The sequence below is a fragment of the Cololabis saira genome, chromosome 4, assembly GCF_033807715.1.
Source record: "Cololabis saira isolate AMF1-May2022 chromosome 4, fColSai1.1, whole genome shotgun sequence".
Lineage (NCBI taxonomy): Eukaryota > Metazoa > Chordata > Actinopteri > Beloniformes > Belonidae > Cololabis > Cololabis saira.
In genome coordinates, this window is record NC_084590.1 from 6,623,996 (window position 1) to 6,638,724 (window position 14,729).

The window sequence follows — 14,729 nt, forward strand, 5'->3', positions numbered from 1 at the left end:
CCGCTTTGTTCATGTTGGCGCTGATCAGAAATCAGCTGGAGCCGCGAGCAGCTGAGAAAAAAAACAGCCCGTCTACATCGCTTTTTTAATTTTTTCTCGACAGCCACCAGGTTTATGAACATCTGCACCTCAGAGTTGGATCACCAAACAGACGTTTTGCGCTTTATAATAAAATCGCTGCGAGCCGCGAGTCGCGCTGACTTCCGCTTCCTGATTCAAACGTTTGACGGCCCCGCCCCCCGACCAATCAGAGGCGCGGAGGGTGGTGACCTCAGAAATAGTCCCTGCTCAGCCCGCTATAGAACCTCACTGAAATGGTTACAGAAAAAGGTATCGGCTTGGAGCGGCTTTACCCGTCTCAGCCCTAATGCAAAAGCGCAAAACGGGTAGAACCGAGCTGAGGTGATACTAGTGCAAAAGCGGCATAACGTGCAGAGTAGATACTATTTCTGTATCTATTCTGCCAAGGTTCTAAGCTGCTGAGTCGGCTGTATCCGACGTCATCACACTACAGACCACCGATTGGTCGGGGGGTTGGCCCAATCGCACAATCAAGTACGTCCCAGCAGCTTCGATCCAACCTACTTCTGATCTGGGTGTTGAAAAGAAACGAGTGCAAGGCGAGTCGAGTCGGGCTGAGTAGGTACTAGTGGAAAAGCGCCATTTGTTGGGCCAGAGGAAAGAACCGCTGGTTATTTCAGTTCTTCTAGTCCCAGTTTCAGCTCCGCTAGTCCCGGTTTCAGCTCCGCTAGTCCCGGTTTCAGTTCCTCTAGTCCTGGTTTCATTTTTACTAGTCCCGGTTTCAGTTCCACTAGTCCCGGTTTCAGTTCTTCTAGTCCCGGTTTCAGCTCCGCTAGTCCCGGTTTCAGTTCTTCTAGTCCCGGTTTCAGTTCTTCTAGTCCTGGTTTCAGTTCTTCTAGTCCTGGTTTCAGTTCTTCTAGTCCTGGTTTCAGTTCCACTAGTCCCGGTTTCAGTTCTTCTAGTCCCGGTTTCAGTTCCGCTAGTCCCGGTTTCAGTTCCACTAGTCCTGGTTTCAGTTCTTCTAGTCCCGGTTTCAGTTCTTCTAGTCCCGGTTTCAGCTCCGCTAGTCCCGGTTTCAGTTCTTCTAGTCCCGGTTTCAGTTCCTCTAGTCCCGGTTTCAGCTCCTCTAGTCCCGGTTTCAGCTGTGCTAGTCCCGGTTTCAGCTCCGCTAGTCCCGGTTTCAGTTCCTCTAGTCCCGGTTTCAGCTCCGCTAGTCCCGGTTTCAGTTCTTCTAGTCCCGGTTTCAGTTCTTCTAGTCCCGGTTTCAGCTCCGCTAGTCCCGGTTTCAGCTCCTCTAGTCCCGGTTTCAGCTGTGCTAGTCCCGGTTTCAGCTCCGCTAGTCCCGGTTTCAGTTCCTCTAGTCCCGGTTTCAGCTCCGCTAGTCCCGGTTTCAGCTCCTCTAGTCCCGGTTTCAGCTGTGCTAGTCCCGGTTTCAGTTCCTCTAGTCCCGGTTTCAGCTCCGCTAGTCCCGGTTTCAGCTGTGCTAGTCCCGGTTTCAGCTGTGCTAGTCCCGGTTTCAGTTCCTCTAGTCCCGGTTTCAGCTCCGCTAGTCCCGGTTTCAGCTGTGCTAGTCCTGGTTTCAGTTCCGCTAGTCCCGGTTTCAGCTGTGCTAGTCCCGGTTTCAGCTCCGCTAGTCCCGGTTTCAGCTCCGCTAGTCCCGGTTTCAGCTGTGCTAGTCCCGGTTTCAGTTCCTCTAGTCCCGGTTTCAGCTCCGCTAGTCCCGGTTTCAGCTGTGCTAGTCCTGGTTTCAGTTCCGCTAGTCCCGGTTCCAGCTGTGCTGGTCCTGGTCTTTGGCAGTACTCATGTCTGATGGTTTTTCAGTTGTGACACAGAAGACGTCTGGACAGGTTTGTAAATATTAATATTATCATTAGTAATAATATTAAGTAGCATCACAAGTTAGCAGAAGCTCAGCCAGCCTGGATGATGTCACAGCTGGTCCAGTTCTTACACCAGCTTTGTAAAAACACGTCTTAAGTGTACTGAGAAGCAGCCACAACATTATAAAGTGGTGAAACTGGTTGAGGTCCATAAATGGAGGTCAAGTACATGAACACATGAAACAAAGTTCAAGAGGAAAACATAACGGGTTTACACCGTTGGAGGAAATAAACTTCAAACAAACTTTGTAATGTTTCTGATATGGTTGTATTGGACAAATCAACACGACGGTGGGAGCCATAATAAATGTCTTGTACTCTAACACCGCAGTCCTCTCAACACTTGCCTCCCTTCTGGTACTTTGATTTGGTCCTGGCCAGGGGGGGCAGCTTGGCTCTGTGTCTGGTACCACCGAGGCATGAATGCAGCAACAATACGTTTGGACATGATGCCCCCCCACCCCCACCGGCTGTCTCCAACAATGACATCATCTCTGCAGGACTGGCAGGCAGAGGAGGCTGCTCTCTCACAGGCCGCCCAGCGCTGTCCCGCTACAGCTGCAGGAGAACCCAGGCAGACTTCTCCCTGCAGGGAAACCAGAGCGGCTGCACCGGAGCGGCACCGGAGCGGCACCAGAGAACAGCTAGTCCAAAATAACAGCCAAACAGAGTTAAGTAGAGTCCAGCGCAGCCGTGTGGCAACAGTGAGCAGTTCAAAGTTCAAATCTACAGCTGGGTGATGCCAGAAAGATGACGGCAGCTGCACAAAGTCAGCCAGACAAAAAACGAATGCACACTGACTGCGTTTACATGCATCAATAACCCTTTTAAAACCAGAATATTGGCAATAACCCGAATTTGCACGGCCATGTAAACACCAATAACACCTTTGAATAACCCCAATTTGCTCATATTTGGGTTTTTAAAAACCCGAATATGAGCCCTGGGTTACTCTTTTTAAAACCCGAATATTGGGTCATGTAAACACCAAACGGAATATCCCCATCAAACGGAACAGGAATTAGTTTTCTGCACATGCTCTGTTCACAAGGAATCCTGGTCTTTTGAGTCCAGGAAGTTCTTCTAAACACGGAGAAACCAAGACCAGGAGGAGACTAATCACTTCATAAATGTAATGAAGGATAAGAACATTTCTGCATTTGTAGACGGTAGAAAGTACCGGGATAGAAGATTTACAAGAAGGTGAGAGAAAAGTTGCGTGAAGCAGCATTTGTTTTGAATTTGGATACAGGAAGAAGAAGCAGAAATGACGGTAGGTGCGTCATGATGTTCTCCGTGCGTCGCTGGTTTGATTCAGATATCCCAAATGATTAATTACCATGTAAACGGAATATTCTGAATGTCTCAGTAACCGGAATATTAGCAATAACCCGAATTTTAACTGCATGTAAACGTAGTCACTGATGCCTCCGAGACCGAGCACACATGGAGTGCAAAGTGGCCGAAACCTCCTGGAGACTTTTCCTGAGACTTGAAGCTTGGAAATTCTGGAAATGTTATCATTTGAAATCAAATGCTGCAGACAGCGTTGCTCTGCGAGAAAAAGAGATGAAACTTGAAAGTGAACTAAACAACCAGTTGTTGTGGAATGGCTGATAACAGCGCTGCGTCCCCGTCCACGCTCTGCCTCCCACCGACTCGTCTTTCGAGTACCGTGGCATTTCTCTGGTGCATCTCCACATACTTGTTCAGATGTGCTGGCTGTCACTTGACTCTCTGAAAACAGTGACATGTTTCTGTTTTGCAAATATTTATCTTGCAAATAGCCAACGGCTGCCCAGTCAGGACCAGCTGATGCCAACGCCCGGCACCTGCATGCGTGCTGGCGCTGCAGCCACAGCTGGAACACTTCCTGGTAGATGTTATCTGGAGATCGGAGTGGGAAATGATATCTGACTGAAGTGTGTTTCTTTAGGTCTAATCCCGTACGATTATGGGAGAAATGTGGACATGAATAGAGCTGACGGTAAAAAAAACAACATCTGCTGAAAGAAAGGTGAGGGTTTAAACGCGTCCCTCCACCTCTGATGAACCCGTCATCCAATCTGAACCCCAAGGAACTTCAGGGAAGCAGGGAAGCTGGTTGCCTTGGAGACGGCCGGTCTGTCCAACGTCAGCCTCCCTGCTCTCGTCTCTCCGTCCTGGGAGGAGCATGAATGGAGGTGACACCTGAACCAGACGGCTGCAAACTCTCCGACGGAGAACAACAGGGGAACACGCTCTACAACAGGACTGGAACCAGATCCTGGAGGAGGCTTTTGGAGCTTTTCCACTAGTCCCTACTCAGCCCGACTCGCCTCCACTCAGTTTGGTTCTTTTCCACCAGGGGTCAAACGTGCAGAGTAGATACTTTTCTGTAACTATTCTGCCGAGGTTCTAAGCGGCTGAGTTGGCTGTATCTGACATCATCACACTACAGGCCACACTAGTAGGTCACACTACAGAAAGAGCAACTCTGACGGCGGCTTTTTGTTCATTTTATTCCACCAGCAATGGCAGCAAAGGTCTGTTTCTGATCCAACTTTGAGGTGCAGATGTTCATAAACCTGGTGCTGAGGAGAGAATTAAAAAGGGATCTAGACGGAGATAAGGAACGACCAGATCTACCAGGAGTTCTGTCTCTTCATAGCTGCTCACGGCTCCAGCTGACTTTCAGCAGCGCCGAGACAAACTAACAAAAAAAAGCCTCGCCGCTTGAAGCTTCTCTCACTCTCATTTTTTAACTTTATATCAAACACAAGCCACAGACCCAGCAGCACATCTATCATCTCCTCCAGGTTCTACATCTTTAGTGTTGTTGTATTCTTCCTTTAGACACACAATCAAATACGTCACAGCAGCTTCTCCAACCTCCTACTTCTGATCCTGGTGCTGAATTGTTATGGAAAAGAAACCAGGCCGAGTTGAGTCGAGCTGAGTAGGTTCTAGTGGAAAGGTGGCATTGGGTTCCTGCTCATGAACCGGTGCCGTCACTAGAGATGCACTGATCGATCGGCAACCGATCGGTATCGGCCCGATAATGGCCCAATAATCGGATTTGATCGGAGATCAGAAAATAATAGTTCAAAGCCGATCAGATGACATTTACAACAAACCGCTGCAGGAAAGCTGAAGCCAATAAGCAACACTTGCTCTTTGTAAGCAAGTCCAAGTCGTCTCCAAGAGTCTGTAGAGTGTGAAATATTGCATTTAAAATATTGCAAATATTGCAATATACCTCAGCCTGCAATAAAACAGACAATTCATGATACTTTCTCATCTCCTAATTTTTATACCTAATAATACAATGTCAGTGTCGTGTACATGAGACAACAATATTAACGAATTTAGGGATTTCAGGCTGTGATCGGTATCGGCAGATACTGATTTTGGAGATCGGTGATCGGCCATCAAAATCCTGATGGGTGCATCTCTACCAGTCACCAGACGAGGAAGTGCTGATGAGCGTGAGGCAGCAGCGTGACGATGCAGAAACTCACTTCTCTTTTACCAGGTGTTGCTGACAAACCCGACCACAAGCTTTCGTTTCCTCGGCTGCAGCCCGGCCACAGCAGCCGCTTTCATCGCTCACTAAACCACCATTACTCACCAAGGATCACGACACTGAATTATTCTGGCTGTGGTCAATACTAAGTACCCCCCCGCCCCCCCCATGAGGGCACGCTGCAGCGCTGCAGAACTGATCAGCAGCAGAAGTCCAGACCTCCACAGTGTCAGTCTGGAGCATCCAGCTGTGTTAACACAACACTACGCCTGTGTGGAAAAAAATTCAGATTTTCCATTTCTAAATCGATTCTCATATTAATTCCTAAAAATCGATTTGTATGTCTAAAGATCACATTTTTTTTCATCATTACATTACAACCTTTGGTATTTTTGTGTTTATGCCCCAAAAAAGGATGTTTTATCGGACACCATGTTTTTGACTTTAAATATGTTTAAAGGTATGAAAACATTACAGTTTTCAGTTATAATTTCATAAATTGTCTATATTTCATTACTTTATATACTGTCTTGGGGTTACATTTGCATAAAATGCTAAAAACCAGATGGCTAATAACACCGTAATAGAGGGAATGTGCATAACGTCACAGATGCAACTTCACAGCGGGTTATGCCCACTGAGTGTCAGAAAGACTGAGTGTCAGAAAGACTGAGTGTCAGAAAGACTGAGTGTCAGAAAGACTGAGTGTCAGAAAGACTGAGTGTCAGAAAGACTAAGTGGCAGCGTAAACTTTCATTTTGAGCAACTGGAAAACATCTAAAATGGGAAAGAGCTGTTGTGGGATCGACTGTACTCATAGATTTAGCAAGAAATCGGAGTTATCGTTTTACAGACTGACGAAAAATAAGCTTAAAAGGAACCCTGCATATTAAGACATGTAGGTCTTAAAAGATAAATGTTGGTATCAATTATAACTGTGATATAAAAAACCTTTTTGATGTCTTCGTTTTTATAAAATTTGAAAATATAATTTAACTCGTAGGTCGCCATTGTTTACATTCTGGGTAGTGACGTCAGACGGTGGCTCCTGCTAGCCCCCGTACACTGTTTTGACACCCAGAAACAGATGAAAACACAGCTAAACATTAAGGTGACGGCGCACCTACAAAAAAGTTAGAACATTTTTTTTTTAAAAGTACTGCACCATACAGCATGAACTACAAAAACACCATAAAACTCAGATAGACTAACCGACCACACGTTTCAACTAGCAGATAGCCGATGCTACAATAAAAACCCCAGCCAGATCTGGCGTCATTAAATTAAGTAAAGATTTTCTTGCCTATTTGACGCGAAGTCTGCGCCTCCCGTTTCGTCAAAGTCCCGGGCCAGTCCCCTCAGCCTCTGGTCTGTCATCAAACGGTGGACCCAGCACCGAGGCCGGTTTTAGGGAGGGGCTGGGGGGGGCTATGCCCACCCAAACGTGCATCCTGCCCCCCGGCGTCTCCATCCCGGCCAGAGACGGCGTAGGCTACGCTGTTGACGCCGTAGCCTAATGCACTGGTAAGATGCGCACGACTTTGATCATTTTTGCAGATCTCCAGTGCATCACAGAACTTTGATCCAGTTTGCCTGAACCCAGACGTCTTATGGGCTCCCTCGTCAGCCTCCACGGCCGGGAGAGTGCTGCTCATCTATGTTTTAGATACCTGTCCCAGTTAAACTAACGCGGCTTATCTTCCCAGAGCCACCGGACTACGTCATCGCCCCCAGAATGCATTGCGCAGGTAAAACATGGCGCAATGCATTCATGGTGATAAACATTGTAGATTTTTAAAGCAATTAGATTATTTTATGTGTTTCTAACAACATATTTTAGTTTAAGAGAACAATTGTGGCTAATTAGGGACTACAAGTCTTAATAACCAGGGTTCCTTTTAAGAGAGACAAATGGATCGCTGCAATCTGCAGAAACAACTGGATTCCAGACACCAAAACGTGGATTTACGGTTCCCATTTTGTATCAGGTAATGTTGGATTTTTGGGTAGCTAACGTTAAACGGTCAAATCATAAAGTTCAGTGTCCTCATCACTTTAATTTCTACAACAAATCCTGCCTTGAAGTCGGACCAAGCGTCAAGACTTTTGTAAGCCTTCAAGCTTTGCTTCGTGTATTTCCCCGTGGTAGAAATTAAGTACATATAAATATCAGGAAACTGGATTGGTGGCCAAATATTAATGTCCATGGACCACTGGTTCTTGGTAACTGTACCAAATATTAATGTCCATGGACCACTGGTTCTTGGTAACTGTACCAAATATTAATGTCCATGGACCACTGGTTCTTGGTAACTGTACCAAATATTAATGTCCATGGACCACTGGTTCTTGGTAACTGTACCAAATATCAATGTCCATGGACCACTGGTTCTTGGTAACTGTACCAAATATCAATGTCCATGGACCACTGGTTCTTGGGGTAACTGTACCAAATATTAATGTCCATGGACCACTGGTTCTTGGTAACTGTACCAAATATTAATGTCCATGGACCACTGGTTCTTGGTAACTGTACCAAATATTAATGTCCATGGACCACTGGTTCTTGGTAACTGTACCAAATATCAATGTCCATGGACCACTGGTTCTTGGTAACCGTACCAAATATTAATGTCCATGGACCACTGGTTCTTGGTAACTGTACCAAATATTAATGTCCATGGACCACTGGTTCTTGGGGTAACTGTACGGGTCACTGTCAAGTCTAACTGACGCTAATTTAAGCTGATAATCAGCTGTTATCCCATCTTCTCCACTAGTTGCAGCTGTTTTTGCCACTCAGTGAGTGAGTAAGGGAGCGTAAGTGGGGAAGTGATATCAATGCAGACCCTCTATTGAGTTGAGTGGTTGCAAACCAGCGCTGGACACCTCAACCAAGACCGGCGCTTCACGCTGAAGCAGGAAGAGAGGGCTGAGGATTTAAGCAGCCACGGCTTCCTCCGGATAAATTCAATTATATCTCCGCAATTAGTGCAGTCTCATGTTTGAGTCAGAGCTTCCTGTGGGAGTCGGGGAAGAGGACGTGTGGCGGCCGGAGGACTGGCACAGTCGTGTCTATCATGAGGAAGACGTTTGCTCTCACACCGACCCAGACTGAGGTTCCCGAGCCAAGCCCCGCCCCGAGCTGCGTCACGGGGGGGACACCCGTCCTCGGCTCGTCCTCTCAAGACAACTGTGTGTTTTGGCGCTTTTTCACTAGTATCTACTCAGCCCGGCTCGCCTCGGTTTGGTTCTTTTCCACCAGGGGTCTAACGTCCAGAGTAGATACTTTTCGATATCTACTCTGCCGAGGTTCTAATCTGAGTCGGCTGTATTTGACATCATCACACTACAGGCCACCAATTGGTCGGGGGGTTGGAGTCAGACGTCTGAGTCAGGAGGAGGAAATCAGAGAAAGAGACTCTGACGGATTCTGGTTCATTATAGTTTACACCTTAAGATTAAGATTCCCAGAATATTCGAACTTTTTGAGATAGGATATTTGAGTTTTCTTAAGCTGTAAGCCATGATCAGCAATATTAAAATAATAAAAGGGTTGCAATATTTCAGTTGATTTGTAATGAATCCAGAATGTATGACATTTATGTTTTTGTAATTGATTACAGAAAATCACAATATTCTACTTTTCTGAGACAGTCCCGTATCATCTCATCCAGGTTCTACATCTTTAGTGTTGTTGTCTTCTTCGTTTAGATACACAATCAAATACGTCACAGCAGCTTCACTCCAACCTCCTACTTCTGCTCCAGGTGCTGAATTGTAGTGGAAAAGAAACCAGACCGAGTAGGTACTAGTGGAAAAGTGCCATCTGTCACCTACATTCAAGTAAAACTGGGCTACGCAAAGCGAACACCAATCTCAGCTAGACACATCTGAAAACAATCCATCATTCAGTGAGCGGCTCAGGTTTCCATGGAAATGTGACATCACAGACCCGGCTCAGAGAGAAATGACCCACGTTCCCGTTTAACTCAACACCACCTCCCTCTCCGGGCGACGGGCCCCCGAGGTTCCTATCCTAACACAACGCAGTAGGTCAGACGTCCAATGAGACACAGCCTTCAGGAAAGAAGGGTGGAGTCAAGTCTGTGTCTGACTCCGCCCCCTAAAACCAGCCACTACGAGCCCAGCTCTAAACACGTGGCTGAAAACGGCGCTCCAGCTCTACATGCGTTTTTTTAAGCTTTTTGCTTGGATCATGACTATGATCGGGTGTCTGTAATGAAGCAAGCCCTCCGTCTGACCTCCCTCCTGCTCCCAGATATCAGTCACGTTGCCATGGCGTCAGAGACATTTGGTAGCTAACCCTAACCCCTATATGGGGACAGATTTATGGGCGAGGCTGATCTACGATGAAATTAATGCAGGTCGGCACAAACAGGTCTTTTGAGAAAGAAAAGAGATTCCATAAGGTCCTGCTCTCTCAAAACTTTTATTGACGGCGTAACCAGTCATGAACCCCTCTAAATGACAGCGGGAGCGCCTGAGAGCATGCTCTACTGCAATTTAAAGGAGACCTATTCTGAAAAACAGGTTTTTTCTGTCTTTAACATATATAAAGTGTCTCCCCTCAGCCTGCCAACTCAGAGAAGGAGGAAAGCAACCAAATTCTGCAGTGTCTGTACAGCCGCCCGGATGAGCCGTCCAGTGTGATGTGGATCTACGAGCCAATAAGATTCTGCTCCCGTCGTTATGTAACCAAAATGCAATTTACATGGGTTGGCCTCCGATGTGTGAAACCACGCCCACAACTAACTCTGGCCGGAACAACAACAACAACTCCACCGGCCGGAGCTTCCACCATTTTTTCGTAGCGGTGTATCTCGTCATTCAGGCAACCAATCAGCACAGAGCCTCATTATCATAGCCCCGCCCACTCAGAATCCTGCATAGATAATGAGGTTAGAGAATGGAAAGATAAAGACATGGCTCAGAGGCTGAATTTCTAATTTATTTAGCAAAAACAATCAAAAGCTTGTTTTTAAGACATTCAAGGCCTGTTTGAGTCCTTTTTCAACCTTTCAAAGTCGGGATCTATGGAAGAGTATTAGGGCCAGGCAGGAGAAAAATAAAAATAATATTTTAGAGGAGGAAGATTTTTTTTTCATTATGCACTTCCAGAAAAAATTTGAAATGTCGAGAAAAAAGTCAAAATGGCAAAATTAATGCTGAAGTACAATTTCAAGAAAAAGGTTGGAATGTTGAGAAAAAAGTCGAGATGTCGTGAATGAAGTTGAAATGTTGAGAAAAAAAATGAAATTTCAACTTTGGCCATTGTATTTAAACATCAATCTCAACATTTCAACTTTTTTCTCGACATTTCATTTCTCGATGTGCACAATGAAAAAAAATATTCCCCTCTCAGATATTTTTTTCTCCTGCATGGCCCTAATACTCTTCCGTAGGGATCAGCTAATTATTGGACCTTTTAAGACCTCAGAAAGCACTCTCAACTTTTAAAAAGAAGGCAAAATATGAGCCCTTTAAAGATGGTGTGGATTCAGTCATTTCTACTCAAGAGTTTTCATTGCTTCCATCAAAGAAGTGGAGATGAGCTTTGTGAGAAACTCCGATATTGCCGATATCTGCTCTTCAGCTGGAGCACACGGAGCACGTCTTTCCAACAAAGATAAATAAATACAGAAAATAACTCCGCAATACCGATTAGGAACATAAATAAACATAAATCAGAATGACATCCGGACATAAAACTGACATTTGTAGTGATTAACACAAGACAAGCTGAGTGTGAGCATGCTAGATCAAAGAAGCACAGGCCCTGATACAGAGCCCTGTGGTGCTACTCAGTTAGTTCAATCCATGTTTCCATGGTGATGGTTCATGCCACTTTAAGCTAAAAAGTGGTTGTGTCCATCTTGGCAGCGATAACTGCAATTAATATTATTTCACATTGCTGGGGAGGAATTTTGGCCCATTCTTCATTGGTAAATCGGTTCAGATTAGTTAATCACTCAAGTTTATCTTTTTTTTTTTTATCTGATTTTTTTGGTTTATTCTGTCTGTACAAGCTACAAAATCCAGCATTCATGGAGGATAAAAAGAGCCATTCTCGAATATAAAAAAAATATATATAATATAAAATCTAGATATGAATATTTCAATTCTTCACTGCGAAGCACTGAAGTTAGAAAACTGATACATGTCATCTGAGATGTTTCCTTGCAATTTTCTGAGTTCTCTCACAAATGTTTGACTTAAAACCCGGCCAGGTTTTTATGGTGGAATCGTACCACATTCCCTGCAGGAATGTTTTCCTGAATTACAGCCAATGTCATCTAGAATCAGCGCATTTTAAGTTTATTTTTGCTACATCAGCTTGAAATAAAGTGTAGGGTCACAAATCCAGCTGTTTGGAGGCTGGTGTGGGTCGGCTTCAGCGTGGGGTCCCTCTCAGTGAGGCCCCCCCACAACACAATCCCACCCAGGACCCCCGAAAAGCTAGAAACGCCCCTGCGTGTGCGTTTGATTTGTGGTATTTTGATACTGAACGCATTTACTGATCAGACCGAGTCAAACAAAACACTTTCAGTCCTGCAACATGTCAGTGGCCACGGTTACATGATGTTTTTTCAGTCGGAATTAATTATTCTGAATTAAATCATTCAGAATTAAACTATTTTCCTTCCAGTTTACATGGAAATAGTAATTCCGAATTAAGGTTTACATGGAAAACACGTTTGATGGTCTTTATCCAATTCCTCTACAGGTCTGGGGGTTGGGAAGGTTCTGATTGGATAGGGGGGGGACCAGAAGTTAAATTACCCGAAGAAAAACTAACTTAGTCGCTACAACTTTGAAAAGCTTGCAATGTTTATGTTTCCTGTTTCCATCTGTTCTTTTAATTATTCCCAGGTCCTCCAAGCTATTTATTAAATACAGGACTGTCTCAGAAAATTAGAATATTGTGATTTTCTGTAATGCAATTACAAAAACTAAAATGTCATACATTCTGGATTCATTACAAATCAACTGAAATATTGCAAGCCTTTTATTATTTTAATATTGCTGATCATGGCTTACAGCTTAAGAAAACTCAAATATCTAAAAAAATTAGAATATTCTGGGAATCTTAATCTTAAACTGTAAGCCATAATCAGCAATATTAAAATAATACAAGGCTTGTAATATTTCAGTTGATTTGTAATGAATCCAGAATGTATGACATTTTTGTTTTTTTAATTGCATTACAGAAAATAAAGAACTTTATCACAATATTCTAATTTTCGGAGACAGTCCTGTAAGCGTCATGGCGACAGGCGGGCGAGGGAACGAGCAGCGCAGAAAGACTGGAATTAATTTAAAGTGGAATGAGTGTAAACATAATTGCAAAATTATTATATTCAGATTTAAAATCGGAATAAACCAGCCACTTACTTCGGAATTAAGTTTAATTCGAAATGGCCATTTTCATTGGGAATTAGGTGTTTACATGGTAATTTTTTACTCAATTTAAATCGGATTTAATTTTAATTCTGAATTAAACTTCCCATGTAAACGCACTCAGTGAGGCCCCCCCACAACACAATCCCACCCAGGCCCCCCGAAAAGCTAGAAACGCCCCTGCAGTGTGCGTTTGATTTGTGGTATTTTGATACAGAACGCATTTACTGATCAGACCGAGTCAAACAAAACACTTTCAGTCCTGCAACATGTCAGTGTGAACCAGGCCACACGCGCAGAGGAGCGGGGTTTCCTGCAGCGGGAAACACCGCTGCACGTCTGCTGCAAACAGACAACGTGAGGTTCCATTCCTCCTTTAAAAGCACCTTTAAATCCACCTTTAAAACCACCTTGCCACGTAAGGTCAGAGTGTAGTGATGCACGGCGCTGCGGGGTGAGCGGCCTCCCCCGGGAGGCGTCCCTTTACCTGGCCGTACACCTTGGGCATGGCCGCCTCCCCGGCGCTCCGGCGGCTCCGCCGCTGCGGCGGGACTCCGCTGGAGCCGCGGCCGCCTCGAGGAGCGCTGCCGCCGGCCAGAGAGGGCGCCGGCGCCGCGGCGCCTCCTCCTCCTCCTCCTGCTCCGGGTGATGGGTCCGCGGCGGCTTCCAGCGTGAAGAAGCCCCGGTCCTGCGGGGCTCCGGGGCGCAGGTCTGGGTGCAGGTGGAGGCTGGCCGGGGCCGGGGCGGTGGTCCCCGCGGTCCCTGCGGCCCCCGGCCCCGGGGCCCCCGCCAGCAGCAGCAGCAGCAGCGGCGGCAGCAGCCGCAGCATCCGCGCTCCTTGTCTTATCGCCATGTTTGTGTACGTCTGGAGGAGGAAGCGCCGCAACAGCTCCAACTACCGGCCGAATAAACACTGGTTCCTAGGGGGGGCAGAGGGGCCACCTATATATCCTAGGACTGGACACCAAAAAGACATCATTACTGGATTTTATGATACTGTTGTAGTATACAGGCTCAGAAATACTTTTTCTTTTTTTTTCTTTTTTTCTAACTTGTCTGCAAATATAGTAATTGTTAAACTTTAAACTTTAAACTTTATTTATTTGTATAGCACCAAATCATAAAATATAAATACCAATACCAAAAGGCAAAATATGAGCCCTTTAAAGATGGTGTGGATTCAGTCATTTCTACTCAAGAGTATTCATTGTTTCCATCAAAGAAGTGGAGATGAGCTTTGTGAGAAACTCCGATATTGCCGATATCTGCTCTTCAGCTGGAGCACACGGAGCACGTCTTTTCAACAAAGATAAATAAATACAGAAAATAACTCTGCAATACCGATTACCAATGCCAATACCATGTTGGTAAAAACCTAAGGCATATATCTATATACAGAACTGTCTCAGAAAATTAGAATATTGTGATAAAGTTCTTTATTTTCTGTAATGCAATTACAAAAACAAAAATTTCATACATTCTGGATTCATTACAAATCAACTGAAATATTGCAAGCCTTTTATTATTTTAATATTGCTGATTATGGCTTACAGTTTAAGATTAAGATTCCAAGAATATTCAAATTTTTTGAGATAGGATATTTTAGTTTTTTTAAGCTGTAAGCCATGATCAGCAATATTAAAGGAGCCGTCTGTAAGAAATGTCCAAAACTGGTACTGCAGTCACTTTCAAAATATTGTTGAGCGGCGTGTCCCCTCCCCCTCCTCCCCCTCCTCCCCCCGACCAGAGGTTGCCAGGTAGGCTGCAGAATGCAGCAGGAACATAGGCTGCCATGGCTGCCATAATTAGAGCCAAGCTGGCAACCCAGATGCAGATACATCAGATACAATACTGACTTGGTGATTGGGAGATAGGTGGAGGGTGGAGCTTCAGAAACAATA

The 14,729-nt window shown here is 45.1% G+C and overlaps 1 protein-coding gene across 1 annotated transcript in view; it reads right to left on the minus strand.

The window, feature by feature from the left end:
- Positions 1–13,680, minus strand: part of sorl1 (sortilin-related receptor, L(DLR class) A repeats containing) — a 184,573-nt gene extending 170,893 nt beyond the window's left edge. Inside the window, exon 1 of the mRNA XM_061718703.1 lies at positions 13,316–13,680. Coding sequence (XP_061574687.1) covers positions 13,316–13,657 — 342 coding nt within the window. The 5' untranslated portion in view covers positions 13,658–13,680. The remainder of the gene's footprint in view (positions 1–13,315) is intronic.
- Between the last annotated feature and the right edge of the window lie 1,049 nt (positions 13,681–14,729).